This window comes from Synchiropus splendidus, chromosome 16 (genome assembly GCF_027744825.2).
Source record: "Synchiropus splendidus isolate RoL2022-P1 chromosome 16, RoL_Sspl_1.0, whole genome shotgun sequence".
Classification (NCBI taxonomy): domain Eukaryota; kingdom Metazoa; phylum Chordata; class Actinopteri; order Syngnathiformes; family Callionymidae; genus Synchiropus; species Synchiropus splendidus.
The window spans coordinates 14,368,863-14,396,582 of NC_071349.1; the positions used below are offsets into that span (position 1 = coordinate 14,368,863).

The window sequence follows — 27,720 nt, forward strand, 5'->3', positions numbered from 1 at the left end:
ACTTCAGTGCCAAGTATTGGTTTATAAACTATTCCTTCTGAAGCACAATACTACCACCTGGCGGCAGCTGTGGTAACTGCAGAATTACTCAGGGGATGGACGCTGTCAAATTTATTTACATTCATATTCCCAAATTGAGAATTTGATTCAACAGTTGCAGCAGAAAAGCCGTCTGCCGCTTGTGTCAGATGTAAATACCTTTTCAGCACATACTGTACACATGTACCGTAGTTTCAAAAGAAAACACCAAAGGGTTTGTATGAACATGGAACTTTTTCGTTTATTGGCCAGAGAACACCAGCTCAGACAAGAACTCCATAATGTTTCAGGACATCTGTGTATTTTGCAATCTTGCTCTCCACGTTCTTCTCTGCCTGCCTGGTCAGCTTGACCAGAGTCTTTTTCTTGGTGTACTGCAGCTTGGACTTCACCTTCCTCTTCTCCTCCAGAGTAGCTGTGATCGCCTGATACTTCCAGCCGACCTCGTGAGCCAGGCGCCCCAGCAGAGCAAACTGGCGGGGAGAACACACACACGCACGTCAGACTCCGCTTCCATGAGGACTCATGTCTAACTGGAACTCTTCCACTCGACATGACGGTCCTAAACTCAACTCAGTAATCAGATCCGTAAGTTTTCTCATCACTAGATGATCAGCTTCGGGAAAGGTGAACATCACAGTTGAGTACGAGGAACTAAAATGAGCCGTTTACCTTGCGAGTGGGCTTCAGGCGCACAATTTTAAGTGCAGCGGGGACGACCATTCTCTTCCTCTGTAGGGGGCAAAAGAAAAAAAGTCAGAAAAACCCAGAGGTCACCACATCACAACATCCAGCAGCACTGTCTCAGCCATGTTCTCTTTTCAGAATCACTCAAACAAGGTAGGTAAATTGGGAATCATCATTGACAGGACATGTACAATCCATCTGGGAGGGAAGGCAAGCGTCACCTTGTCGTAGGGAGGAGGGATTCCATCGAACACCTTCAGCCTGTCGAGAGCTGCCTGACCCCTCTTGGTTTTGTGGGGAAGCATGCCTGCACGACAGAAGGTGTGAGGGTGAAAAAAAATAAAGACTGGCTAAAAGGCGGAAAAAACAAACTTAAGTGACAACTGCTCAACTCAGCAATCAGATCCGTAAGAGTTTATCATCAATAAATTAACAGTATTGATATAAAAGCTCATCACGGTCGAGCAGGAGCAACTCCATCTCACACTATCCAGCATAAAGAGGCTACCATGGCACTCGAGTCTCACCTCTTACGGTCCTCCAGAAGATCCTGCTTGGAGCTCTGAAGTGGTACGGTCCGCGAGAGGGGTTGGTGTTCATCCTCTTACGCAAGAAAGCAAGGTACTTCACTGTGTAGTGGACACAAGAATCAGGCAGGCGCTTTAGTCATCAAGACAGTTTTGGTCCATTCATTGGAGTCCAGTTCATGACGCATGTCTCAGATGGTAGTGCATGTAAAGTCGTCTCATGGTCAATTAAACTCGAAACGTTACGGACAAAAATCATCACAGACAAGGACTGACTGAGAGGCTAGTTAGACCTTTCCAAATGACATATGCAGGTGTTAAGACACTGTTGAAAACATTGCATATAGCGACCTGCAGCCCAGACATTCGCATAGCACAATAACTGGGGAAATTAAAAACCTGTTACAGTTCAATAACTGGACCATATCATATGCAATATTCCTTCGTAATTCAGGTGTCACGTTTGAAAAGGTCTAACCAGCCAAAACTATAGGTGAACTGGAGTAGCAGAGCATACTCACGTTTGTTGCGGTAGAAGTTGCCAGAGATGTTGATTCCTTCACATCTCACCACCACAACTTTGTGTCCTAAAAGATGCAGATGAAAGCTGCTTATAATCCGAGCAACAGTAGGACGTCTATTTCAAAAACAGCTTCTGTCTCAGATGGTAGTGCATGTGAGTTTTCTCATGGTCGCCAAACTCAAAAATACGAAGGATAATTTTCATCACAGACAGGGGACGCAGCTAAGATGGACGATTGTGTAGTTACAACTAGACAGGAGAGGGACATGGCATACATACCGAGAAGGACCTGTTTGGCCACGATGGCAGCAAGCCGGCCCAGGAGATGGCCCCTGCCATCAAGCAGCAGAACCTAGACAGATGCACATTGAAGTGAGAAAATATTCTTTCCATTTCTACTTGTTCTCAAAAGACGCACCAAATGACGTGTGTGGCCCTTCGAACTGTAGCAACACTCAAGCTCAGGAGCTCTGCAACCTAGTTATTAGACACGTACTTTTAAGAAGCCAAAACTTAAGAGCGGAGGCCGATGTCAGGCTAACTATCCGGCACATGGTACATTGACTGGTTATCCAGCATTAGCAACAAGCTAACGCGCACTTCAGATGTATATAGCTAAGCTCGGCCATACACCATAACTATCGTAGCAATAATGCTGGAGGTTATTACAAAATACAGATGCAAGAAAAGGCTGAAATAAATGAGGTAGCAGCCTTGCTAACTGCGTCGCTTCCACACTCGCTGCCATGATGACGGCATGTCTTAGCGGGCGCGACTAGTCCACAGTAAATCTCGCATGAACACACGATTAAAGCGGCAGTACTACCAGAACATGTTAAACCGTGGTCTCTGGCGTGTCTGCAAATGTAGTGAGCGCATTAAGAAGCGCAGTGAACAGCAGAAATGTGCGATTTAAGCTCTCAACGATCGCCCACCTTATGGAACCGGTCCGCCATGATGAGCGAAAAGAAAGACAGACGGGGCTGCTCGTGGTAAAAGGCAGGGGCTAACGGAAGTGACGTTTCTCTCCGGCTTTTACACGTTGAGCGTAACCTGTGGCAAATATCACATCGCCCCCTGCAGGCGGATTGAAAGAACGCTTTCAAATCTCCAATATTCTGCTTTGCTTGGAAACTAGCATATAAGAAGTTTTCATGAAAAAGTGTTCATGCTGAATCTTCTTCAATCTTTTAAAATTGGTGTGAACAGAAGAGGGGAAACATACTTACACCAGGGTTATAGAATGTAGCATGGCCAGATTAATTGCAAGAAACTTTTTTAAGATGAAAGAATCTAGAATTATGGTTCATCTTCTCAGGTGACACAAAATCTGCATTTCTGACACCACGATGTGTTGGGTGACACCCCAAAATGGTTTGCTTGTCCTGATTCCAATCCAACATTGTAGATACCTCTCCTCCTCGAAGTATATAAATAAGTCAACAGTTAACTCAGGTCGCAGAACTTGTGTGGGATAAACACAAAGGACAGCCATTTTAATAACATATTTAATTCACTTCAAGCATTTACAGAACAACCAGCCACACATAAATGGCAGGTCAACTTATTGCATGCAGAAATGATTTAAGGTGCCTGGCCAGAGGAAGGAAACATCTCTGGAGGTGGGGGTTTCAGTCATCGTGCTTCAGCTTTCGGATCTTCCCCTTGTGGCGATCAATCTCACGCTGCAGCCTTTCAATTTCTTTTTTGTGGTGGTCGATTTCCTCCAGGTGATGGTTCTTCAACGCTGCAAGCTGCTCCTTCTCTTTACGCCTGGAAGCGTGAAGATGAAAAGTAAGATGGCGGGCGATCCCCGGACTGACCATTGTGCCTCCTGCTTGAAAACACAACTTACCTAAAGTACAGCTCTTCTTCCGCAGCCTCCTTCTTCCCCAGGGCTCCACCTGCCGCTCGGATGGACCCGCCACCACCACCACCTTTTCCTGCACCTTGACCCAGTTCACCCAACTGAGCGAGGACACAAGAAAATGTTAAATAAAACCAACAACAAGTTCCGGACAGTCTAGAACTTCATGGAACAACCTAGAATGAAAACAATATCACAATAGTCACAAGGACAAAACTATTTTGTAACAATATTTCAGACTTTATTTCTTTAAATTATGCCAAAAATGATTAATAACAGAATAGAACATTGAGCAAAACCAACCCCCTGATAATTACTAACAATATACAACTCGTATAGTGTATAGTATAGTATGGTATAGTAAGAAGCTATTGCCCAATGCCCTCCTTCACGAATGACCCAACGTTGCTCATTGATTGAAGTGGTGGTTGAAGGACATGTTTACCTGGTCTGACGCCATCCTCAGCTGTGTGTTGACAAAAGTCCTGACAGGCCTCAGAAACCTCGCCATAGTCGCGAGCCACACAAACACCAACAAGTGCTTCGCTTGTCCTTGTCCACTAATATACAAAACAGGGCGGCGCCATTTTACACAGACGGGGGTGACGACACTGGTACCACGCGGTTTTTAACAACGTCACTGAATCGTCTATATTATTAAAACCATTAAAATACACACAAATGTGTGCTCTATTGTATATCAATTAATATCAGCGTATCCACGAAAACTGTCCACTTATACATATATATATTCGAAGCGAAGAATAATGGTACAGTCTTACCAATCGATAACCTTTGTGATGCGTTTGTTTTTAGCTTCATCTTTGAAAACGTTTTATTTTTTTAAAATGACTAAAATGTATTTCATGGTCATGGGGAGCCCTAGGGACATGACGGTGCTAGTAAAAGTTACTATTAGAGCCAAGAACTTCCTGATCTTGAACATGCCCAAAATAACGTCAGTGTTTTTGAGAAAAGCATGAAATATGTCTGTGATCTGCCTCTATTGAAGCACAGGTATGTATGTATGTGTGTAGATAAAAATTAAGGAAATTAATGAGTTCATTTAAATGAGAGAAAGAGGCTGAATCTGAAGGTTTTTTTTTAATCATTATGCAAAGAAAACACCAGCCCATACAATTCATACAATACTTTGGACTCATACCAGCTCAAAGTTTAGGATAAGAAATTAGGAAAAAAAACTGTTCAAATCACAGCTTTGAGAAAACCAAGCATGAGTCAGCAAGAAAAGGGATTAAAGAGCACTTCATATTTGTGAAAAGAGAAAAGAAATCAAATATCCTTTATTGTTTATCGTGGAGTCAATATCAGGCACTCGTATTATAAACACGTGCACTTGAAGGCAACACACTGGCCTGTGTGTCCTCTGAAATATAGAGCTCAAACTTTACAGTTTCGAAACGTTACGTTTTGTGCATGGAATTTATGAAACAGAGGAAGAAATCAGAAGCAGAAATCAAACAAGTGTAACTGACCTATTTTAAAAAAACACATCGCTCAGGTGAGTGACGCCGTGATAGCGCCACCACTTGTTGTGATTGAATCGGTACATTTCTGAGAGACTTTTTGGTTTTCTTTATAACATGGGTGTAAAGAAGCATGGAAGGTAAAGACTAAAAATAAGATAAAAAATAAGCTAAAGAAAAGATGAATCACAAGGCCAGCAGAGGTCTCCGCAGGCCTTTCGGAGGAGGCAGCGACCGCCGCTCCTCCTTCCAGCCCCGTCAGTCCTGCTTGACGTTGCCCAGAGCTCTGAGGCGCTCCAGCAGGGGAGGATGGGAGTAGTGCCACGTGGAGTACAGCCAGTCGGCCACCGGGAAGCCTAGGTTGTCTTTGTTTAACTTGATGAGAGCGGAGTAGAGCTCGGAGGCTTTGCCCATGTTGCGGGCAAAGTTGTCCGCCTGGAACTCGAACCGGCGACTTAGGACGGTCAAGCAGAAGGACAGAAGCTGGAGGGGAGAAGACATTGTGTTGCGTCACCAAAGCAGTGGCCGACCAGCACCAGGCCCCTAACTCCCCCCTTCAAAATCGAAATGAGAAGAACCAACTTCCTGTTTCTAAAACCAGCTTTGTGCGATGCCTTTTTACAGTTCACAATGTGACACATCAGAACTGACTCTCATGTTGAAACCATCTTTACCTCGTTGTAGGGGGAGAAGATGAACTGGAAGATGATCATCAGGCCTATTAAAGTAGGTTGGACGTCATTGAAGCCAAACGCCACAAACAACTCTCTCCGTCCAATGAGAGCGGCAAATAATGAGAAGCACAGGAAGGAATTCATCTGTGGGGCAGACACATGAAAAATGCTCCACTATTTTAGAGAAGGCAACTCATGAATAGGGAGCAATACCTGACTGATGACAATGTTCTTGACAGTGTGACCCAGTTTCCAGTGGCCGAGCTCATGACCAAGAACAGCCAGGATCTCCTGGTTGTTGCAGCCTTGCTTCTTGTTCTGTTCATTTAAACACATTCAAATTACACCGTACAAACCAGGAGATCAAGTTAGGAGCAACTTTCTAGGAGCAAATGTATGATACAGTCATCTATCATGACATCATCACTATCCTTTAGCTTCTTACAACATTACAACAAATGCTTGGGTTAAATCATCCAGAGGGTGATGCAGGAATGAAAGGGAAGCTTTATCGCCGATGATGTCCAGATTCGTGACCGACACAGAGACAAGGCAGAGTAGAAGAAGACAAACAGGGTTGGAGATGGATTTACTCAGTGAGGAGGAGAGGAAGATGGCGAATGAGGTGCTTGGATGTGACAAAGGAGGTGATGGAGAGAAGGTTACACAACACTTCTGACCTTCGGCTTTGGCTTGAGGTCATTGTGGATTTCCTCTTCCTCTCTCTGCTCGGTGGGCTGCTCTCCCGTCTTGTTGAGAGGGGAGTAGTCCTCCAGCAGCGTGTCGAAAAGCACGATCCGTTTGTTCTTGAAGAATCCGTAGAAGTACGCATTGCTGTGTGACGAACGCTTGGAGCCTGGAAACATGAACTTCATCAGAAACCGATGCAGAATGACGGCAGCTCCAGTCATGACTTTTACCTTCCACGACGTACACCTTAGTGAGGGGGAAGCTGATGCTCCTGGACATTTCCTCAATCTCAGTCTTCAGCTCGCCTTCCGGCAGGGGAGTGAACTTGTCGAAGAGTGGGGCAATATAATCAGCGTATATGGTGACGAGAACCTAGGAACATAGGTGATGTTGCTATGATCGAAGACCACATTTAGCATTTCATAACTGACTAACCAGAGAGACAGCCAGGGTGAAGAGCCAGGCATAGATGAAGAAGTAGTCTCCACCGATCTTGATGATGTAGAGGAGCAACGAGGTGACAGGCAGCAAGATACACTGAGTTACGGCGAACTTCTTGACAGCATCTTTGAAGAAGAACCCCAAGGTCTGGGAGGACAAGAGACCCCGTCAGGTAAGGACATCCTTGCTATGTTTCTAGCGTCCACTCTACCTGCTGATTGAAGCCGTGCTTCTCCTCAATGACAAACGTGCTGTACAGACTCCAAGGAAGGCCGGTGAAGGCGCTGAAGAGCGTAGCCAGATTCAGAAACACCAAAGACTGAGTGATCTCATATTCGGAGCCAAATCCAAAGCGTGATATGACGGAACCAGCAACAGCCCACAGGAATGGGATGCCGCCCAGGAGCAGGATCAGCTATGAGAGACACAAGAGAACGACGTAAACCCACACGTTTATGGGACATTAAACAACAACAACAGAAAAGATTTGTTTAACAAGACAATGTAATTGGTTGCGCTGGAATGAGATCATTTTGGTCAACCAAATCGGACCCCAAAAACAACCACAATTGTGGACACAAACTTCACGCCACATACATCATCTTGTATCAAATAAAAAAAAATGTAATGGGAGCAGCACCAAGAAGAAACCCCCTCTCAAGCATGCCGTCAGAAGAAAGTGTATGAATCTTACTGTTCCTTCAGTTTCAGAATACAGTCCAGACCAGAAACTGAAGTTGCTCTTATCCAGCTGATAGAGTCGTGACTTCTCAAAAGTCTCTGAATCCATGATCTTCCCCAGCTCTTGTGGCACATGAGTGGTTGATCTATAGATCTTCCGCTGTGGATACAAGAACATTAAGAAGCTGTAACTATTATTGCAACATATATGATGGACTTCAGAAGAAAGTTTGTGAAAGTTTGGGGAACTTGGACCTTCTATCTCCTGGTATGAGAGTGACCGCATATTGTTATTTTATGCAAGATGAAAAAAAATCTACTGTATAAAATAACCATCCCATTAATGGGTCGTGTTGACCCACATCACCTTTGCGTTCAGCTCAACCATAAAATTGACCCAGTGAGCCAATTCACGAAAGGAGGAAATTATATAGTCTGGAGGTCATTGACCAAATTGCATAACGGAATTACGAATAATAAGTTCCTGTTTTCAGGGGTAAGCGCAAGTTAAAACACTGACTTTTGAAGCATTTAAAAGTAAACGTCAACACAGTTTTCACCGGTTGGAGTGAATCTTACCTGTCTGTAAGCGAGATATGCCTCCCATAGATAGACAGTCCAGGAAAATCCCAAAACCGCGTAAAAAATCTGCCTTTCAACTGGCAGCTCGTACATCGCCTCAAGCATTGTTAATGTGTTTAATATTGTTCACATGCAGCGATAGTCAGTTTTACGGCTGCTGTCAATGCCTCTCCGTCTGCCTGCTAGTTGGAAGCTAGCAGACGTAGCTTCCGTGTTAATAACAGTTCGCAAACGTCCCCAGTGATGGCGATGTGACACAGGAAATCGGTGAATTAAATAAAGCTATCGAAATGTTCTTCTGTCGACTCCTACGAACACACGTTAACAGCTAATATCGTTCCATTCATATAGACGACCATGGTGTCACCCTGAAACGGACCCGGACTCGGAGCAATCCTCCAACAATGGTTCCGCACCTTTGATGAACGCGTCGCGCATTATTGTTACTTACAGACCGAAGCTATAAAGAACCGTTGAAATATGCGGTTTCATTTGGTCCTATAAATTTAAAAATGTGTTTGTCCCTTCTTAAGCCACTACTCAGACGGAGACAACGAGAAACTCTCAAGTCAGAATCACAACATTATGGTGTCGGCATACATGTTGACACCCAATCCACGGGTGCATTTTAGTAAATTTTAAATTGAGAAGTATATTAATTTGTGCACAAATACATACACAAACTTAGTGGTTAGCGGTAGAATGAGAGTACAACTATTCAGTTTAATGAAATCGACTTCATTTAGATTCAATTTGTAACTTGCTTGGAAGTCGGATTCCCCTGAAATAGAAGTGACACACTTCTGTAAAAAAGTGACAACACTAGTCTGAGGACAGCTTATTTCAGGCCTCCCTATAAACTGGGCTGAAGATTAATGATTAGCCGACGAAGCTTCATAAAAAGCTGAGTGCACAACTTTGGAATCAATCGTGGCTACTCCCTGCATCCCTGAGATCAAAGTCTTGAAACAGCGAAACAACACTCTGTACCAACATCAGTCAACATTCGTTTATTTAAAACGTTACAAACATGTTGGCCAAACTCTTCTGATAAGCCCTACACTGACATAGAAAACTCAAGTGGAAAATAACCAAATATATTGCTTTGTAACAACTTCAATGTTTCTGTTTTTTTCCTTTTTACCTGGCTTGAATTCATCACTCATCTAATATTGTGAAAATCTGTACATTTCTCTTGTAGACCAGCATTATATACACTTTTGAGGAGTAAACAAGACACTATATTCGCTTCTCTAAACAATCAGGTTTGCCATATCTGACGAATGAAGGCTGAGACACAGAGAACAGTTCTAAGTGAGTAAAAATGCTGCTTAGCTCCCAAGGGCAAGGTTCCCATTTGTTTTGTCGGATGGCGTGAATGTGGCCGTGCACACGGGCTTCCCCAGGACAACCACAGGCCTGAGGTACTGAAGCTGCTTGATAGCCATGTCTCCACATCCTGTTAATGCTTTGTCCATGATGGACTTCAGTTTTAGGACCGATGGCGAGATATTTGCAGCATGGGGCTTTGCAGAGGCGTGGGTGTGTCTGCTGTGGTTTTGGGGGACCCCCAATTGGTTGTTCTCCTTCACAGAGTCTCTGTGTTTTACGATTGGCACGGGTTTCTCTATCGACGGGTTCTGCTGGATGAAGTTTAAAAAGGACGACTCGAAGTTCATTGGTTTATAAGCCGTCAAGTCCACCGAGCACGGAGTAGCGCCTTGAGATCGAGAGTCCTTCATGTTTGACGGCTGATCTGACAGTTCGTTCTTGCGCTTCAGGGGCTGCCGCACAGGAACAGGTGGCACGACGGAGCCATTCACCATTTTGGTGCCGTCGCTGCCGCTGGAATCCTGGTGGCTCTTGGCAGCGGTGATCACCACAGAGCACGGTGATTTGATGTTGACCGTGAGTGGCCGGAGATAGGGTTTTATTTTCTCCCAGCTTAGTTTCTTCTCCTGCTTGTCAGCTTCTTGAGGTGCAGCAGCGTCATCCACATGGCTGCCGGTGCCGGGCTCTCCGTACAACACATCATCTGCTCCAACAAGGACAGCATTCCTCTCCACAGTTGGTAGTTCCACTTCCTCCTCTTCTTCTGGAAATGCCTTTGGCTCATGCTCCTCAGTCGCTTCCGATTTGCAGGAGGTTAAACCTGTGGGTGAAGACTGCCTTGTTTCAACATCCTGTTTGCCTGGATATGACAGTCTCTGAACACCATTCGGGGGAAACAATCCGGTTTGCCCGGCCGATTTCTTCTGAATTAGTTCTTCAAGTTGCTCCGCGTTCAAAATGAGCTGACCTTCATTTTCATTAACAAATGTTGCACAAATGCGATGGCTTCTCTTGTAGTGACGCTTCAAGCTCCTCCCCCACATGACGACAGAATCGCAGTCTTGCACCAGGCAAGGGTAGGCGACACGCAAGCACCTGTCCTGACACAGCTGTAAGGCTTCCTCGTGAGAGCGAAAGACAATCCCGACGGGGACTTTTGCGAGGGACCCACTCTGCTCCCCCTCCTCCCCCTGGTCAACATCTTCCGATTGGCTGTCTCCTTTAGGCTCTGGGCTCACTCTTTCTGTGGAAGCTTCATCTGCCTTTGGATCCTGGGATTTCAACACCAGCTTTTTTTGGCAGCCGGTGATTGATTTTTTGTGAGTACTCTGGAGCCGTACTACTAAGGAGTCGTAGTACTCGCAGTGGTTATAAAGTGTGTGTTTTTTAAGTGCATCATTGTGTAGAAAGACCCGCGTGCAACCCTCAAACTTGCATTTGATGGCCTCCTTATGCTGGGAGTGGCTGTCCCTAATGTGTCGCAGCAAGCTGCTATTGAGGTGGTAGGAGGCAGCGCAGTTGGCAAAGTGGCATTTGTATCGGGGTTGGGGTTCGTCGTGGTTTGGAAGATGCCTTCTCCTTGTGGGCTCCTTCTTGACTTCCGGAGTATAAAGATCATCGATTTCGTTTTCTAACAAGAGCTGCGAGCGATTGTAGTGGTGCACTAGCTGGAGATGTCGAACGAGGCCGCTCTGTGTGGAAAAAGCTGCGTCACAGTTTTTGGCGACACAATGAAATGGCTTACTGAATCGATCCAGTATATAGCAGAGGTTTCCCTTAGCTACCAAACGTCTCGTTCGGACCTGAGGCAGAGCATCATGTGTATCTTCCACTTTCTGCTCAGCCACGACTTCCTTGGAGTCCAGTTCCTTCTCGCTTTCTTCAGATTGAGAACTGTTATCCAAATGCTCTCCATTCTGATGGGCAGTTTCTACCTTTTCTTCTTCATGTTGTGGTTCCACTTTGGGCACCTCTTCTTCTGAAATGTTCTGTGACTCAGGTTGCACAGGTTCGGGCTGAACGCCATTAGTTGGTGTTTTCTCCTCCGACTTTATAGGCAGGCAGCTTATTTTGTTCACCATGTCCTCACTGAAGTTGTGCACCTGAATGTAGTGGGCTCTCAAAACGTGTTTTTCTCTGTGACTCTTGGAGCAAAGTTGGCAAACGTAAGGCTTGAAGCACGTGTCCTTCAAAGACGTCATCTGCTTGGCGTCTGCAACACTGTACCCATGCATGGTGTGATAGTGTCGGAGCAGGCTGTAACTCTGGGCGGTTCGGAACCCACAGTGTTTGCACACGTACGGCTTAGCTGAGGCCAACGTTTCGCCGCTGCCTTCCTCACTGGGTTTCTTTTCCGGTGTGGCAAAAACCCGAGGTGACTTTGAATCTTGGTTGGGTTGAAGTGCATCCACATGGGTCAGGTCTTCCCTTGAGGAAGCGCTCAGGTTCAGTCTACTGAGTCCAAAAAGGATCTCATCAACAGTCTCAAGGCTCAGGGAGTTTGCACCTGAGGTCTCTGGCGGTTCTGTTTTTTCATCCTCAGCTGGCTGCTGCGAAGGAGAGCCATTATTCTGACCCTTCTCCTCCCTGCCTGCCTCACTTTGAACACTAGCCTTTGCTCCCTTGTCCCTGTCATGAGAGTTGTATTTGTTCTCCAGTTTAAGATGCTCTGGATGAGCACACTTCAGATGCCTCTGAACGTCTCTGGCTCTGGAGAAAGTCATCCCACACTTCTCAAAACCGCAGGTAAATTTACTTCCATCAAAGCACACCGCCACCATGGTCATAGTTCTTTTCCTTTCTTTGTACTCTGACACAACTGACGACGCACAACTCCCTGGATAGGAGAAACTATGAACATCCCCGTTGGCCCGATCTTGTGCTTCACTCAACCTCGGCCTCTCGACCGCCTGAACGGCCCGCCGCGCAATCTTCTGCTTCTCCTTCTTCTGGGCCTCAAAGTCCTCCTCAGTGAACGTGATGTTGTGTGTGGACAGGTGAGCGACAAATTCCTTTTTGGAAAAATAGAACTTAGCGCACTTGGGGCTCGTGCAGGTGAAGGCAGCGTCTCTGAAGTGCTGCGCCTCGTGGTGATAGATCTGACCCAGGTCGGAATAGGTGACGTCGCAGCCTTCCAGCTCGCACTGGTAGTTGAGGTGGAAGCCATGAATTTGCTTGTGAGTAACCAGTTCGTTCGACGATCTAAACCGGGCTCCACAACCTACAACCAAGCAAAGGAACGGCTGCTCGCCATAGTGAATCTTGGTGTGTTTGCGGTGATGGTAAGGCGAGACCAGGTGGCGTCTACAAAAAACACACTTCTCCCGTTTATCCCTCATTTGGTGGAAGTGCTTCACGTTCTCGTCGCCCCGGTGCTCAGACTTCAAATGGACATACAAGTACTTTGAATGCTTAAAAACCCGAGGGCAGCCGGTTCCCGGGCACGGGTACTCATCCCTGTTCTGGAAGTGATAGTTTTGATGAATGTACTCCAACGTCACATGCTCATCGTCCTCCGCCTGCTTCTCCTTCATCGACTTGGCTTTCTGCACGATATGCTCCAGAACATTCGGATCATTCGTGGTTTTGTAGTATAGCATCAACGAAGGGTCCACCGGGATCTCGCCGGGTTCGATGTCGTCGTCGGCTGTCTGAACGGGTTCCAATTTGACATCAGCGTTTGGATGACGCAGGTCATGTGACTGCAAGTGTTGATTGATGTGGGGGATAAGTTCCTTTCTGCTGCTGTACTTCACCAAGCAGAGTGGGCAGGAGTGGCTGCCCTCCTCTGAATGTCTCTTCGAGTGGTGAACGACTTGACTGTCGGACAGAGGTCTCTTACAAATCTGACAGCAGAACTTCATCCTCTTTGACTCTGGTTCATCCTGCTGCTCATCATCGATACATGTGCTACTTAAGGTGCTGTCAGTCACTCCCACTTTGTGCGTCTCCGGCCTCTGCGGTGAAGCCGTTTCTTGTTTGTTGACCTCTGTGTCTCCTCTTGACTTGGACAGCAGGGCCACGCAGTGATGCTTCAGAGTTTTCCAGTCCCAAAATTCTGGGTCAAAAGGCCAAAACGCTTTAAGTGCAAATAAAAGTTCACAGCGTAGGGAGGTGGGAATATATGTACTGTCTTCATCCACCTTCTGATCGGGGCGCAAGTACAGCTCCTCCAAGCTGCTGAAGACCTGCTGGGTGGGTCCAAGGAGGAACTCTGTCAGCAGGCAGGCACGAAGGACTTCAAGATCTTCTTGGAGCAGGTAAGACACCGCCTTGCAGACCACGATCAACATCTCCGATTCGTCTTGCTTTGGAAGTCGGAGGGCTTTGACACAGAGTTCTAAAGAAGCAGCAACTCCAAACTCCTTAGTCTGGAAGGAAAAACAGAAAATGGTGAGAACCTTTTTCACATTCACATAACAGTTTCAGTAGCATTTAGATCATCAGAAACAAATCTGATTTTGTGAAAGGGAAGGGAAAGAAGGCACATCTGCTGGGTTTGCGTCAAACATTGTCACAAAGTAGTAAAGGATGAACATGGCAAATCATCTTTCAATATTCCAGGCCGAACCTAGTGACGGCCTACTGCAGATTAATATTGTGTATCAAACATCAGTGTAGTAAAGTCAGCAGGACCACAAAAGAATGCCACTGAAAACAGAGGGTCAAAAATGTCATTCCTCACAGACTTCAGAGCTCCAGTGACTTACCTCTGTCTGAATCACTCGGACGAGGTGAAGCAAATGGTTGACCGTTTTGGCAATAGCACCCAACTGAAGGCAGCGTTCGAGAAGAGACACCAACGAAGGATCTATTCTTTTCTGAAGTTTACTCCACATTTGAAACAACTCCCTGAGCACAAAGACAAGTCACTTGATCAATCTATCATTTCTCAGGACCGACTGACGTCCCTTAAACACGCAAAACAAAAGAAGGAAAAGCTTTCGGCACACTCACCAAGAACAGTGAGGGCTCTGCTGCTGCAGCTGGTGGGTCAGAAATGTTGTACACAAGATGAAACCTGTGTTCTCCTCACCATCTGTCTCCAAAGTAGAGGTCATCTCTAGCACTTCCTTGCCATCAAGCTTAGATATCTATTAAGAAAGGGAAAAGAATTACTGAGTTTTTAGGTTGGTGGTTCGTAAGGCAACACAACGTTTAGCTTGAAAAACTTTTTGAGCGAAACCATTACACTGCTCATGGCTGATGTGTGTGGCCAGAAGCTTTTAAGGATCTGGATGAGGCTGGCGTCTTCTTTCCACACCACCCCGGAATAAATTATTCATGTTTTAATGTTTTAATAATAATGTTTGTTCATCAAAAAAACTATACAAAACAACTGCACTTCATACAGTATGTGGCAGCCCTTCCGTATACAGCTGCTGTCTGGAAAAAGATGAGCATCCTGCTGAAATGTTTTTTCAAAGGCTTATAGCTCGAGTTAAACTAAAGAGGTGCAAACAAGCAGGCATTTTAGTTTCCGCTATTCTCGTTCCGTACAAAGCTATTTGGGGAGAGTGTGGAAATTCACGTTATATATATAGGTGCCATTTTTAGATATCTTAATCCTACCAGCAGGCACACAACCCTTCGTACAGTGGTCCAAAAAAGCTTGGCTCTGTCCTGCACTTGAGGACTATTTACAAAGCCCATTTATTTATTTATACATTTATTTTTGACATTGCACATTACCAGTGACTGAAAGAAAGCAAGCACAGGTATTCCAAGACAAGAGTAAAGCAGACTACCTCTAAGATGGCCTCTTCATTTGGCAGCAGCTGACAAAGCAAGGAGACGAATATCTGCCGAAAGTTCGCCTGGTTCGTGAGAGAGCTGCATTCAGAGCAAGCTTTGGCCAAAACCACAGCCTTGGCAAGCTCGCCCATCTTCTCCAGATGCTTCACCCGCATCTCCATGAAGCCCTCGCCCTCCAGGCAAATGTAAGCATTGACTAAAAACAGAGAGAAGTGAGGTAAGTTCTGGGAGAAAACCAGTTGGATTCAATTGGTATTTTACCATCTTCTGTGGTGGTGGGCTGGCCTGTGAGGAGGGAGGAGAGAACCATGTTGTTCCATGGGCCCCCTTCTCCAGTGATCTGTAGTAACGCTTGAAGGTCTGAGCTGCCATATTGTATTAAGGTGGTGTGTGCAATCTAAAAGACAAATTAAGAGAGAAATAGGTTTAGTGTTTAATGTGACATATATCAGGAGTTTTCCAACCTTTTTCTAGCCATGGCACTCTTGGTTCATTGAAAAAATCCAGAGGCACACCACCAAAGGAACCTCGGCCAAAGCGTACTTCCTCCTATAGAAAATCCCTATTCATTTGTGAAAAACTGTAGCTACTGACACTTGGTTATTTGGCCAGGCTTCTTACAGAAACAAATGTATTTGTTAAATGTTAAATGTGTCCAGAAAGGGGCGGGCAATATGGAAAAATATATCGTGATTTATTTATGTATTTACTTACTTTAAATAACTGTTTCGATTGTATCACTTCTCTTTTGCATGAGTTTATTGCAGTGTTGAGTTTCCAGACAAATCCTTAGCGTTCTTCGCCTGAACTTGCTTCATAAAAACAATGATTCTTTCTCTCTTCTAATTTTGGAGCACATTTATTTTGTTGTGTTTTTAGTTTTTCGCCAACTTTTAAATCACACTTTGACAGTCCATGAGTATCAAAGTTTTGAAGTGAGACGTCACGTTAGCTGTCAGCTCTGCGGTGCAGACAGTGTTTGGCGTCATGGGTCAGACAAGGATCCCTCCCTCCATGTTTTTGTGGTGAAAGTGTGTGGTCAAGTTAGAGACGCATCAGGTTTAAAAACAGCAGGAAGTTGCACATGTGAGCGGCTTCTTCTCTGTGAGTGTGTGGGAAGAGGAGCTCCACGAATGAGGTGAAATTGAGTCATTTACCCAGGGCACACCTGCCGCACCCCAGTTGAAAAACACTGACCCATATACAGTAAATGGTGGACATTCCATAGACTGTCCTATAAGTGAATATTGTGTTTGCCATTAGAGATGACAATATCATCAAGAATACCAGAATTTCATTCTGTCTCGAAGAGTACAGTTAGTGTCTAGGTCTAAATCACTCCATAAAGAATGCTTCTTAACCAAGACTAGGGAACCGTTTAAAAGTGATGGACAAGATCAAGAAAGTGAGAAAAGAATAGGCTCCAAAGTGTCTCAAGTCATGTTGTTGTGCTACCGAAAAAGGTATGTGTCACCACAACTGGAGCAAATGGTAGCGCAGCTAATAATGGGCAGACATGAGCGCAAGGGGAACTGAGGTTTGGTTCCTGCACAGAATGACGCAGTCTCCACACAACACTCCATTAGGAAATAAAAACATTTTGAAATTCATGACAAACTAGTTCAAAATAGCAATCATTAGAATTTAGATCCTTTGCTCTTACCTGAACAGACTGGTGGAACTGAAGCCAGGCTTCATAGGGGATATGATTTTCAGGCACAGAAAGAAACAGCTCAAAACAGCTCCTAGAAGACAAAAAAAAACAGGCATAAATCCCACTGAGAAGACAATTCAGTCGCAGACACAACTGGATCGGCTGGTATTAAACTTAATTTGAATCTTGACTCTTTCTTCAGATGACCATGTAGCATGAGTCATTAACTGAAAGAACTTGTTTTGGATATTTCATTGTTGCTTGTACTCACAACGCCAGCCTCTTTAAAACAAGCGGGACTCTGTCAGACTCTGGTGTCAGGTGAGACCGTGCTTCAGCAAAACAGTTTATGGACAGACAGTAGACCTCCAAAAGAGACAAGCCGTGTTCCATTGAGTTTCGGATCCCAGCATAATGCATCAGCGCCTGCAAGTGTACGAAACAGGAGAGAGTGGATTAAAAGGTTATTAAGAGGTAGCATCTGCCATGAGAGTGTCTGGATGTATGGGGGGTTTCAGCAAAGTGGGGTGGCGATCCCCAGCGGACACCAGACTGATGTGAAAAAACATCCTGATTAGACCAAAGGGGACTGAACTGAGTCAAAAAAATACTCACAATGGAGCAATTAGAGGGCCTTTATACTTGCTTTGTTTATTCCAGACAATTCAACCAAGACTAAATGAACCTGATTTAAAAAAAAGGCATTTCAGTTTTTCATAAATATGCTGAATGCTGACTCAGTGAACATCAGGCATTGCACAATGAATGGCAGAGATCGCTTCAGTGACCGTGTTGAGCTAGATTTTTGTTCCCCATCAGAACCTGTATCACCAATCACAGTGGGCACGTCAATCATTCCAGGAGTTGTTTGGGTTTCACTCTGCAGGAGAAGCATCATGTTGACTCCAGCCTGGCCGAGTAGAAGGTAGACCGGTCAGTAATCTGTGCACCTGAATGAAAACTGAGTCCAAATTGTTGAATCAAATTCACCCTGGCACACGGGTCCAACAATTCAGAGAACAGCAAGTACTTTATAAGTGAGTGAACACTGGCGTACTCAAAAGGAAGTCGTGTTAACCACAACCCACATTCTCCCACCAATGCTTTGGTTTTATTGCATAGCAATAACCACACATAGCCTCACTTTGCCCAACAAAAGAGCCACAAATCTCAGGACAATGATGAGAAAACGAAAGCAACATGTTTCCATTCATTTCAGGAAAAATGCACTGTGGACAGGTGGACATTTCACTTTACTTTATCAAATGTATCACTATCACACAAGAGTTTAAAAAAAGCAAACCCCCATTCATGAGTAGATCATATAGTACATTTACATATATAGCTTATTATAATATACAATGAGTTTAAGAGTTTACCAATAGGGAAGGGAAAATAAACGGTCAGGATTGAGAAGAACTATACCTATATGTGGGACTTAAGGGCTTGTCAGGTAGAAAAAGAGGAACTGATAGATGAGAGGAAACAAGCAGAGCAAAGTCTGATTCTTTGAAGATTTATTGAATGGTGCACAGTGTTGGATCAATGATAATGATAATAATCATAAAGGTTTATTTGTATAGCACCTTTCAGAACATAGTTGTACATGCTGCGATTAAGACATGAAGCATGTGCCCGGACTGACCATTATACTAAATAGTATTTACACAGTCTGCCCCCTTTTTTTGCTTTAAGATCAATCACAAAATTGACAGCCTTTTTTACAGTGATGAAACATTCATCAAGAAACAATTAATCAAATGGGGACCCAAAATGTTTAAAACTTGTTAACGATATTATAGAGCATCAGTTCAATGGCATCTGTTCAACTTCACAGTTGAAACGGCTTACTTTGTTCCATAAAACAGACAAAATAAATGTTGTTATTTATCCAACATGTGGTCCTTGACCTTCTCAACCCCCTCACGATCATCTCTAAGGATCTTTTTGCCAGACAGCAGACATCTTCCTGTCTAGAGCCCAGAGACTAGAGAGACACTAAATTAATTCCCATTGGTCTAAAAATACAAACGAGTCTCTTCGGGATGATAAGAGAAACATTGACTCCTGAGACATTCCGTGTACACTAATGACACCAGGGACGCTGATGGGAAGCACTTACATTTTTATACAATGTAAACTGTAGTTAATATGGTATTTACTGTGGCGTCAACAGCATCTGACAAGAGTTTGACACCTTCACTTATTTCATTCAAATTCCTCCAATAATGTTTAAGACAGGTCAACTTTTTGGTTCAGTCATAGATGAGAAAATGCAAGCATAAAAGGAGGGATTTTGAGGAACTTGATTCAAGAGTTGAATCATATGCAAACCCTCTGTTTCCTGTGGTGCTGCAGACAAGAGAACTCTTAGCCTCCTGACCTAGGTTACTAATCCTTTTTAAAAAGTAACAGCACAAAATGAATGCATTGTTCACCCCACACCCCTCACAGCTAAAGCAAAGCCAAAGCAAATTACAGTTTCACTTCTGGCTTCTTACATAGAGAGCATTAAGGTTGGTATCATTTAACAGCAGTTGCAATTTAAATAGTGACAAGTAGCTACTGAACAGGCAATAAACTAATGATCAAACTGGAAAAAACAGGTTGTAAAACGTTCCTTGTTTTGCTTTGTCCATATGTTCGGGTAAATAAACACAAATGCACTAACATCAAAGTTGAATTTCTTGCAGATCACGGAGTTCTCCTTTAAAATAATTGTGACGAGAATTCATCTCTTTCTCTTTCTCGTTTTATTAATAAATAGAGGTGCCATGAAAAAGCATGCAGGTGTGTATTACAATAGCGAGTTTAAAAACAGGGATCAAACACAAATGGGAAGATTAATTTAAAAACAAACCACTGCTGCTAAATCACAGCGATGAGTTCGTCGGTCGAGATGTCAACACACTGCATATTGTCATCCCCGACTCATGCAAACATGAGGCAGGATGCAAAGGAAAATAGCTCAATGGTGACTACACGAGATCGGCATACTAAAATATGGTAAGAGCATTTACTTTAAATAATAATGTGCAACTGAAACACCAGCATCCAACCAACGACAGACAGGCAACGAGCGTTTACGTCAAATCTGGGAAATATAAAAGGCAAAATGATGATGAGACAGCTGGATAAAGACATAGGTGGATTACTGTGAATTAATAAGTGACCGTTCGTCGCCCCAGCCTGCATCTGCTCCTCCCGACAAAAACAATTCTGGACGAGCTAAGGTTTGCTAGCTCCTGCACAAATGCTGCATGTACACATTACCTGACAAAAGTTGTCGCAGTAATCCGTCGACGACGTTATGGATATCTCCTGCTGCCTGAGCAGGTCTTCGAAGGCTCTCAGCGTGGCGAGCAGGGTCTCCATTGCCACCAAAGTGTCCGAATCGGAGTCCAGGGCCCGATCGCTCCATTCGTGCTCCGGCTCGACATTACTCTCCGCCATCTTCCCTCTCCACTACTGCGCGTATGCAGTGCAACCCGGCGACGCGTTCCAGTACCGTAGGAATATTTAGAGCGTGAGTCCAACGTCACTAGTCTTTCAACGAAATGTATTGTTTAGTGACATTATTGATAATGGGAGCATTTAAAATCACAATTTCTGAACTGGAAAGAAAGAGTTACGCTTTGTTTACCATGTTTGAGCTAAAATGTAAAGGGTTGTAAATCAAAAAAATTTTTACCTTTTATATTGTCAATTTCTTTGATATAAAGGGCGTCGGAAATTTTTGAGGAATTATGTTTCATCTTTTATTATTTAAAAGGGGTGAAAAAAGGGCGTCGGAGATTTTTGAGGAATTATGTTTCATCTTTTAGTATTTAAAAGGCTGAAAAACTATATATAATACAATGAAATAGTATATATCAATATATTCACGTACATTCATGAACAGGGGTTGTTTTTCCCATTTCAACAGTCATCCAACTATTAATTTATACATTATTTACAGTCGGGCACAGTAAAACGTTTTTTTTTAACATCATTCATGAGTTTAATTGATTCAGTGAACAAGTTACTTAATCTACACTCCAAAAACGTTCCTCAAAATCAAAAGCAAAAGGCAGGACATGTCGAATCTCAATTAACGACGTAGTTCTTTTATTGTATATTTTCAAATATACTTGTTCATTCGCAGGAGCATCACTTTCCTCGTGCAACATACCTTCCACGGCACTAGGTGGCAGTGCATTGTTTTTTAACCCTCCCACCCGGAAGTGGATGGTTCCTTCTGTCACACACGTGGAAAAGGTAAGCAAACATCAACCTGCTTATCGAGGGCATTTGCTTTAAATGTCTCGTGTCTATACGTTTGAGAGAAAGGCCATTCAAGCGTCGGCATTACTATATTGCTAAATACGTATTTGGGCGTTAAAACGTTATGATGGCGTGACGTTTGAACGGTGCACTTGGTATGATCACATAATCTTCGAACCGGGCTTCACTGTATTTGTTTGTCATCCACAGTACAACATGGGGAAGTCCAAGCAAACGGGAAACCACAAGAACGGAAGCAAGAGGAACATTTCAAAGACATGGAAGACAAAACGCAGGACTAAAGATTTGGATCAGATCCATGCAGACATCAAGCCTGAAACAGCGGCCAAACTTCTGAACCAGGAGGTGGACTATGACGTGACAGGCTGTGCTCAACACTACTGTTTACACTGCGCGTAAGTCAAGACCCCAGTTGGTGTCGCTAATAGAGCATTTATTACTTTGAAAGTGTGACTCATAAATTGTTCAAAAATGATGCACACAAACATGAAACGGTTGTATGCATGGTTTTTAGTCAGCTTTGCTTTGTATTACAATCTTTTATTGTCTTTTTATTTTTGTTAGTAATAGATGACTAAATTGCAATGCTTGCCTAACTTGATTTTACGTCATAATTCCCTTGTTTTCATGGGTGAATCAGGGGTTTGATAATTAAAAAAAAGATTTGCATCTAAAATAATGTATGCATCTATATTTGTTTCTATTTGCAGAAGGTATTTTATTGACATGAAGGCCTTAAAAGAGCACTTCAAGACTAAAGTCCACAAAAAACGGTAAGGAACATTATTGACCGTTTTCATCCAAAACAAATGTTTGACAAAGCTTTGTCATGTAAAGAAAAGCATTATTTACAAGACTGTTTTGCCCTATTATGAATGTTATGAGTAAAGTTTCTGTTTTTGTCTCTGTCAGGTTGAAGCAACTCAGAGAGGAGCCTTACACCCAGGCGGAGGCAGACAGAGCGGCTGGTATGGGCTCATATATCCCTCCAAAAGTTGTTGAAGTGAAGACACAACCAATTGAAGAGGATATGAGCTAAACCTGGCTGCTCTTCATTCATGGACTCTGCTTATAATTCCTATAAAGGAAGCAAAACATACTTACATGACCATGCTGTTGGAGCTCTGATGCCAAGATTTATGCATAGTGGCCTATCAGACTGAGACTTGCCCTGATGTAAATACCAATGGCGTGTGATCATTGCCCAAGAATAAACAGTACAGAAAAACAAGTTTGCATTTTTTTATGTTGTTTATGTCATATTCGCTGACCTTGTGATTGTTGGGTCTGATTTGCATACTGATGTATACATTCAATATCATGAATACTTCATGAACAAGATGGTCTCTATAAAAATCACTGAAAGCTTTTATACATAGAGGAAACACAATGTTCGCAATTCGGTCTTGAGGTTTTCAAAACATCTTTGGTATCCTCTGGCAAAGAAAGTTATAATTTGAAGTACCGTTTTGAGGTCCATGTCCCTTTAAATCTAACCGCAGCTAATAACCATAGCAAGCTATTACGGATGTACGAGAGCACTTCCGGTCAGTACCTACAAAATAATAAAGTTTACTTCCCTAAGATCAAGGTTTAAGTTGCCGTTTTTGCAACGTATTAATTGGAGTAGTATCATTGTTATATAAGTCAATCTTTAGTCGGCCTTTCACTATCACAAATGCATGGTTAATGTCTTTCCTCTTTAATATCGATTGCTTTTATTTTGTTAACCGGTTTTGTTGCTCCTGCACGTACGCCACACACTGTTAGCTTCTAGCCAGCGGTCGTCTGGGAGTGTTTGTGTCTGGGTAAGGAGGTTCGAATCCCGCATCTGCGGCTCCTGGCCTCGCCCGGCCATTATGAATCCGTCCGAATAGCCGAGGTGGAGTTCGAAGATGTCTGCGGACGTGAACAAAACCGTCCCCGGGGATGACAGCAGAAACCCGGGGTCCGAGTCCCGGTTCTCCCGAAAGATGTGGACCGTGTTGCTGGTCGTCACTGTCCCGCTACTTTCTTTTGGGATCAAGCAATATCAAGATTACCGGCTGCTTAAACTTCACGTGAGTCACAATAACTTTCACGAATATTGAAAATAAAATTGATAAATATTAACATTTGCGCGCTACTTTTCGGGGTTTTGTACTGGATAGTAAGTTACAGCGCCGTTATGGTAAAATAGAAAGGTTGAGTAATTCTTTGCCTCGATTTTAAATTAAAAAATACATATGTAGAAACAAGGAAACAAAATCTCCAAGGGGAACAATGTAATTATCCGCCTCCAGTCACAGAGCCCCACATCTGCATTTCTTCAAAGGCACTCTTTACAAGAGGGTGGGTCGTATGTGTCCCAGCTGGTGAAACTACTCACTTCTGGAGCTTCGTCTCCAGTTGTCCCACCCTGCCCCCTTTTCCTGGACTGCTGATGTTTGTCAGCGTGATTGGAGATATGACCAAGAATCCATGTCCTAAGGGCTGCTCTGTTTCCACAGCAGACAGCAGCCCTCTCACAATATTTTTTGATAAAAGGTTCCTGTCCCACTTTTGGTGAAGCAAGTGATAAGTGTTTTCCTCCTGTAGGAAGAAGGCGCCCGAGTTCTGGGAGCTGAGGGTCTTTTTCTCTTCTCCTCCCTGGATACAGACCATGATTTCTATCTCAGCCCGGAGGAGTTTAGACCCATCGCTGAGAAGCTAACAGGCATGCCAAATCACACGTTCCCTCCCACTGAGTCAACACATGTTTACGTTCATCATTTATTTGCCACAGGGATTTCTCCTCCAGCAGAAGCAGAAGAGGAAGTGATCCACGACCCGAACGGGGAGACCTTGATAATTGAGGCGAAAATGCAGCCTCTGCAGCTGGACTCTATGACGAAAAGCAAGGATGGCTTTCTTGGGGTAACAAATGAATCGTAATGGAGTTTAAAAACGGACTAAAAACGTTCTTTATCCAGCCGGTAAAATCCACAGCACATAATTTGATTCCCAAAATTAATCTTCCTTTGACTCAAAATGTATAATGTTGCTTACAAATTTGAAACGATCACCATTGTTGATTTAAAAATCAACTGCTCCACATGATAATCCACATCTTTATTTGGCAGCCGCAGCACCACTCATGTAGACTCAGCTGTGTCATCACTCCGGGTGCTATTTGTGCTCTACTGACGTGTTAGCAAACAATGTCAAGGAGTCAACAAACAAGGTGGAAGAGTACAGAGATTCACTGGTGTTGAAGCCATTTTTTGCCAAAAGTTCCAGAGCTACATCACCTCACTCCGAATATAAACCCTTTAAACATGAAGATCAGTATAATGGCTGTGCTCTAATCTTTCAAACTTCATGTTTGCTTCAGGTCTCCCACAGCTCTCTAAGTGGTCTGCGCTCGTGGCAGAGCCCAGCAGTGCCTTCTTCTTCCTACTCTGCCAGCCAGTTCAGGATCTTCCTTCCTCCCAAGAACAAAGTAGAGGTGGGCGACACTTGGTGGCTGATTCCCAGCGAGCTCAACATCTTCACCGGTTACCTGCCCAACAATCGCTATCATCCTCCGACGCCGAAGGGCAAAGAGGTTCTCATCCACTCACTGCTGAGCATGTTTCACCCCCGGCCCTTCATCAAGTCGCGCTTCGCCCCTCAAGGCGCGGTCGCGTCCATACGTGCCAGCAACGACTTCTACTACGACATAGTCTTCAGGTGAGTACCATTAACAATTCACACATCCATACATGAACATTGTTAGCAAGTAAAATCTCTCGAAATAAGATTTAAGACTGAAGCCATCTGCTTGTTCTCTTCACCAGAATTCATGCTGAATTCCAGCTCAACGACGTTCCCGACTTCCCCTTCTGGTTCACGCCCGGACAGTTTACAGGGAACATTGTCATCTCTAAAGACGCCTCGCACGTGCGACATTTTCAGCTCTTTGTCCCCAGTGACAGGTGCGTGCTTCAACTGGTGTGGATGTCCTTTTAGGGTCATGTTTGTTAGACCGCTGACGTTTGTGACAGATCTCTGAATGTGGACATGGAGTGGCTGTATGGAGCCAGTGAGAGCAGTAACATGGAGGTGGACATCGGATATCTACCACAGGTACTAAAGCTTTAGTTTGGATCTGAAATGAATTTGTGTAAAAAAATTTAATTCATTTTGGTGTGGCCGGTTTGTTTGGATTTACAAACAAAATTTCCTCAATTGTTTTTCATTGAAGCCGCTTAGCACATCCGGTCATGTGACCAGCTCCGGGTAAAACAGGCCATTATGACTTTTTTGCGGCTTCTTCTACGCGTCGTCTGTATGAGATGCTACTGCCACCTGCTCTCCGTTTGAGCATTGCTCGCAGAATCTTCCCACTATGGGGAAATACAAAAAATACAAATAGCGTAGAACAAACGACCTTGTTGGTGTTGATCCCAGGGCTGTTCTGGAGGAACTGTTCTGGAGGAAGTATTGACCTCATGAACCGGTTCCTTTTGTCCAAAGCTGGAGCTGAAGTCTGCAGGTCCGTCCACACCGTCCATCATCACAGACGCGGAGGGCAACATCATTGACAGCAGGGAGAGTGGTGAACCCATCCAGTTTGTCTTCGAGGACATTCACTGGACCTCGGAGATCAGTCAGCTAGAAGCAGCTCGCCGTCTGGAGGTGACACTCTACCCTTTCAAGAAGGTAAGCATGGTCGCCGTCACCGTTCGAACCATCAGTGCAGCACTTCATTTTGATGTTCTTCTCCTCAGGTGTCTTATCTCCCCTTCTCTGAAGCTTTTGAGCGAGCTGCAGCAGAGAGAAAGCTGGTGCACTCCATTCTGCTGTGGGGGGCTTTGGATGACCAGTCCTGCTGAGGTGAGACAGAACTACCCAACATGGTCTCATTCTGTGGAGTTCAGGTCTTTTTTTTTCAGAGCAAACTAAGCTTATGACTGTCTGCTGCGCAGGTTCCGGGCGGACTCTCCGGGAAACTGTCCTGGAAAGTTCGCCCGTCCTTGCTCTGCTCAACCAGAGCTTCATCAGCAGCTGGTCCCTGGTCAAAGAGCTGGAGAGCCTGCAGGTGGGCACGAGGAGCGTCCTGGCACGGTGATGATGCAACTAAGCTTTACCTCTGTTCTCCAGGCTGATGAACAGAGTCCTGATCTGAGTGAAAAGGCCCGTTTACACCTGGAGAAGTACAATTTCCCTGTGGAGATGTTGGTGGCGCTGCCCAATGGAACAGTTGTGAGTAGCTTAAAGGAAAACTATTTGATTTTATGTATCTATTTTAGTCACTAATGTGTGTTTAAAACTCAAATTCTGCTATTAGTATGTCATTCTTCATTTTCGTCCTTCACATGGGTGAAAACTATATATACTATTTTTGGATTCTATTTATAAAATATTAACTTCAGATATATACAGTTCCACTGACAAATTTCTTATTTCCTTTAGCAGTGTTCATAATTGTTTATTTTAATAGATAATAATCTCCTTTGACAGGTTCATCACATCAATGCAAACTTCTTCTTGGACCAGACGGCCTTGAAACCAGAGGAGGAAGGAGCTACTTTCAGCTTCTCTGCTGGGTTTGAAGACCCTTCCACTTCAACCTACATCAACTTTCTAAAAGAAGGAATGGAAAAGGCGAAACACTACCTGGCACAGTAGTGTGTGTGATGGCCAGGTGTTCATCTACTCAAAATAACGTTCACATCTGCTGCACTCTTCTGTTTTCTTCCTCATTGTTACCGTAACAGCTTTCTTTCAACTTTTATTTATTTTGCTTTTCTAGTTTTTCCAAACACCTTTCTATGTGCTTGAACGTAGAGGCAACTAAACAGCGATGTGAGAAAATGTCTTGACAATCTTGAACCACTCTGCACCTTTACAATGAGTCAGCATTTAATAATGCCTCCACATTCATGATTTGATTTGTTAGATAAGCTTCTTCAACATGTGGTCATGTGACATCGATTGAGACATCGAGTTAGATCAAGTCTGAAACAAGCGATGGATAAATCAAAATTGTTCAATGTAAACCTGTATTACAATAGAAACCACTTCAGTTGGTGCAATATTATCTTGGGACTTCAGGGTGTTTGGAATGTTTGTTTACAGAACGGCATCTCTCCAATCATTGCTCAGCAGTTTGTGATGGTTTTGCGTGAAAGCCTCTTTAAGGCAGTGCAGAACTTGATGTTGTAGCTGGGGATGGTGGCAGAGAACCGCTGAGCTGGCGTGAAAACACGGATCTGAATTTTGTGTTGTATTGTTGCCGATGATTGTGACTCCACCAAAAGTATGTTTTTCTATTAAACCATTAAAGTGAAATCCTGTGCTCCGGTTGGTGGCTTATTTCCTGGGTGAGGCTACAGAGTGCGAGCTCATATAGGTTTTTACATTTCGATGGAGATCATATTGTTATTTCACTAGCGTGGACGCTCCTTTGTCAAGAAACTGGAAGTGGTTTCTTTTGTTGCAGCCTCAAGTGGTTGGACTTTTAAAGGAGGAACGAGTCAGAATTTACTTTGTGCA

At 44.0% G+C, this 27,720-nt stretch overlaps 6 protein-coding genes and 4 non-coding genes across 10 annotated transcripts; 2 read left to right on the forward strand and 8 right to left on the reverse strand.

The window, feature by feature from the left end:
• Positions 1-254: 254 nt before the first annotated feature.
• Positions 255-3,028, reverse strand: rpl13a (ribosomal protein L13a). Its single transcript, XM_053844628.1, has 8 exons — positions 3,006-3,028; positions 2,712-2,853; positions 2,056-2,128; positions 1,775-1,840; positions 1,254-1,355; positions 948-1,033; positions 712-771; positions 255-512 (listed from the first exon to the last, which is right to left on the reverse strand). The coding sequence occupies exons 1-8, from the start codon at positions 3,026-3,028 to the stop codon at positions 303-305; spliced, it is 762 nt and encodes a 253-aa protein (XP_053700603.1). The 3' UTR covers positions 255-302.
• Positions 610-682, reverse strand: LOC128747883 (small nucleolar RNA SNORD50). Its single transcript, XR_008412727.1, has one exon. It is a non-coding gene; the product is annotated as a small nucleolar RNA SNORD50 (small nucleolar RNA).
• LOC128747882 (small nucleolar RNA SNORD34) lies at positions 837-910 on the reverse strand. The gene has a single exon (XR_008412726.1). It is a non-coding gene; the product is annotated as a small nucleolar RNA SNORD34 (small nucleolar RNA).
• LOC128747892 (small nucleolar RNA Z195/SNORD33/SNORD32 family) lies at positions 1,439-1,522 on the reverse strand. Its single transcript, XR_008412735.1, has one exon. It is a non-coding gene; the product is annotated as a small nucleolar RNA Z195/SNORD33/SNORD32 family (small nucleolar RNA).
• On the reverse strand, positions 1,908-1,990 carry LOC128747891 (small nucleolar RNA Z195/SNORD33/SNORD32 family). Its single transcript, XR_008412734.1, has one exon. It is a non-coding gene; the product is annotated as a small nucleolar RNA Z195/SNORD33/SNORD32 family (small nucleolar RNA).
• Positions 3,029-3,270: 242 nt separating the features above from the next.
• Positions 3,271-4,251, reverse strand: atp5if1b (ATP synthase inhibitory factor subunit 1b). Its single transcript, XM_053845256.1, has 3 exons — positions 4,089-4,251; positions 3,632-3,744; positions 3,271-3,549 (listed from the first exon to the last, which is right to left on the reverse strand). Exons 1-3 carry the CDS (start codon positions 4,152-4,154, stop codon positions 3,408-3,410), a joined length of 321 nt encoding a protein of 106 aa, XP_053701231.1. The 5' UTR covers positions 4,155-4,251; the 3' UTR covers positions 3,271-3,407.
• A 477-nt stretch (positions 4,252-4,728) lies between these two features.
• On the reverse strand, positions 4,729-8,595 carry zmpste24 (zinc metallopeptidase, STE24 homolog). Its single transcript, XM_053845253.1, has 9 exons — positions 8,196-8,595; positions 7,630-7,776; positions 7,147-7,350; positions 6,930-7,082; positions 6,725-6,866; positions 6,485-6,660; positions 6,018-6,122; positions 5,805-5,948; positions 4,729-5,613 (listed from the first exon to the last, which is right to left on the reverse strand). Exons 1-9 carry the CDS (start codon positions 8,301-8,303, stop codon positions 5,389-5,391), a joined length of 1,404 nt encoding a protein of 467 aa, XP_053701228.1. The 5' UTR covers positions 8,304-8,595; the 3' UTR covers positions 4,729-5,388.
• Positions 8,596-9,229: 634 nt separating this feature from the next.
• On the reverse strand, positions 9,230-20,502 carry rlf (RLF zinc finger). Its single transcript, XM_053845252.1, has 8 exons — positions 20,212-20,502; positions 17,210-17,364; positions 16,948-17,029; positions 15,546-15,681; positions 15,278-15,480; positions 14,487-14,623; positions 14,240-14,381; positions 9,230-13,900 (listed from the first exon to the last, which is right to left on the reverse strand). The coding sequence occupies exons 1-8, from the start codon at positions 20,389-20,391 to the stop codon at positions 9,530-9,532; spliced, it is 5,406 nt and encodes a 1,801-aa protein (XP_053701227.1). The 5' UTR covers positions 20,392-20,502; the 3' UTR covers positions 9,230-9,529.
• znf593 (zinc finger protein 593) lies at positions 20,140-22,439 on the forward strand. Its single transcript, XM_053845255.1, has 5 exons — positions 20,140-20,464; positions 21,083-21,195; positions 21,412-21,617; positions 21,933-21,995; positions 22,135-22,439. The coding sequence occupies exons 2-5, from the start codon at positions 21,166-21,168 to the stop codon at positions 22,259-22,261; spliced, it is 426 nt and encodes a 141-aa protein (XP_053701230.1). The 5' UTR covers positions 20,140-20,464; positions 21,083-21,165; the 3' UTR covers positions 22,262-22,439.
• A 567-nt stretch (positions 22,440-23,006) lies between these two features.
• On the forward strand, positions 23,007-27,513 carry selenon (selenoprotein N). Its single transcript, XM_053845334.1, has 11 exons — positions 23,007-23,282; positions 23,800-23,917; positions 23,987-24,117; positions 24,575-24,912; positions 25,020-25,157; positions 25,227-25,308; positions 25,699-25,884; positions 25,953-26,058; positions 26,151-26,263; positions 26,326-26,427; positions 26,686-27,513. Exons 1-11 carry the CDS (start codon positions 23,118-23,120, stop codon positions 26,851-26,853), a joined length of 1,647 nt encoding a protein of 548 aa, XP_053701309.1. The 5' UTR covers positions 23,007-23,117; the 3' UTR covers positions 26,854-27,513.
• Positions 27,514-27,720: the final 207 nt, after the last annotated feature.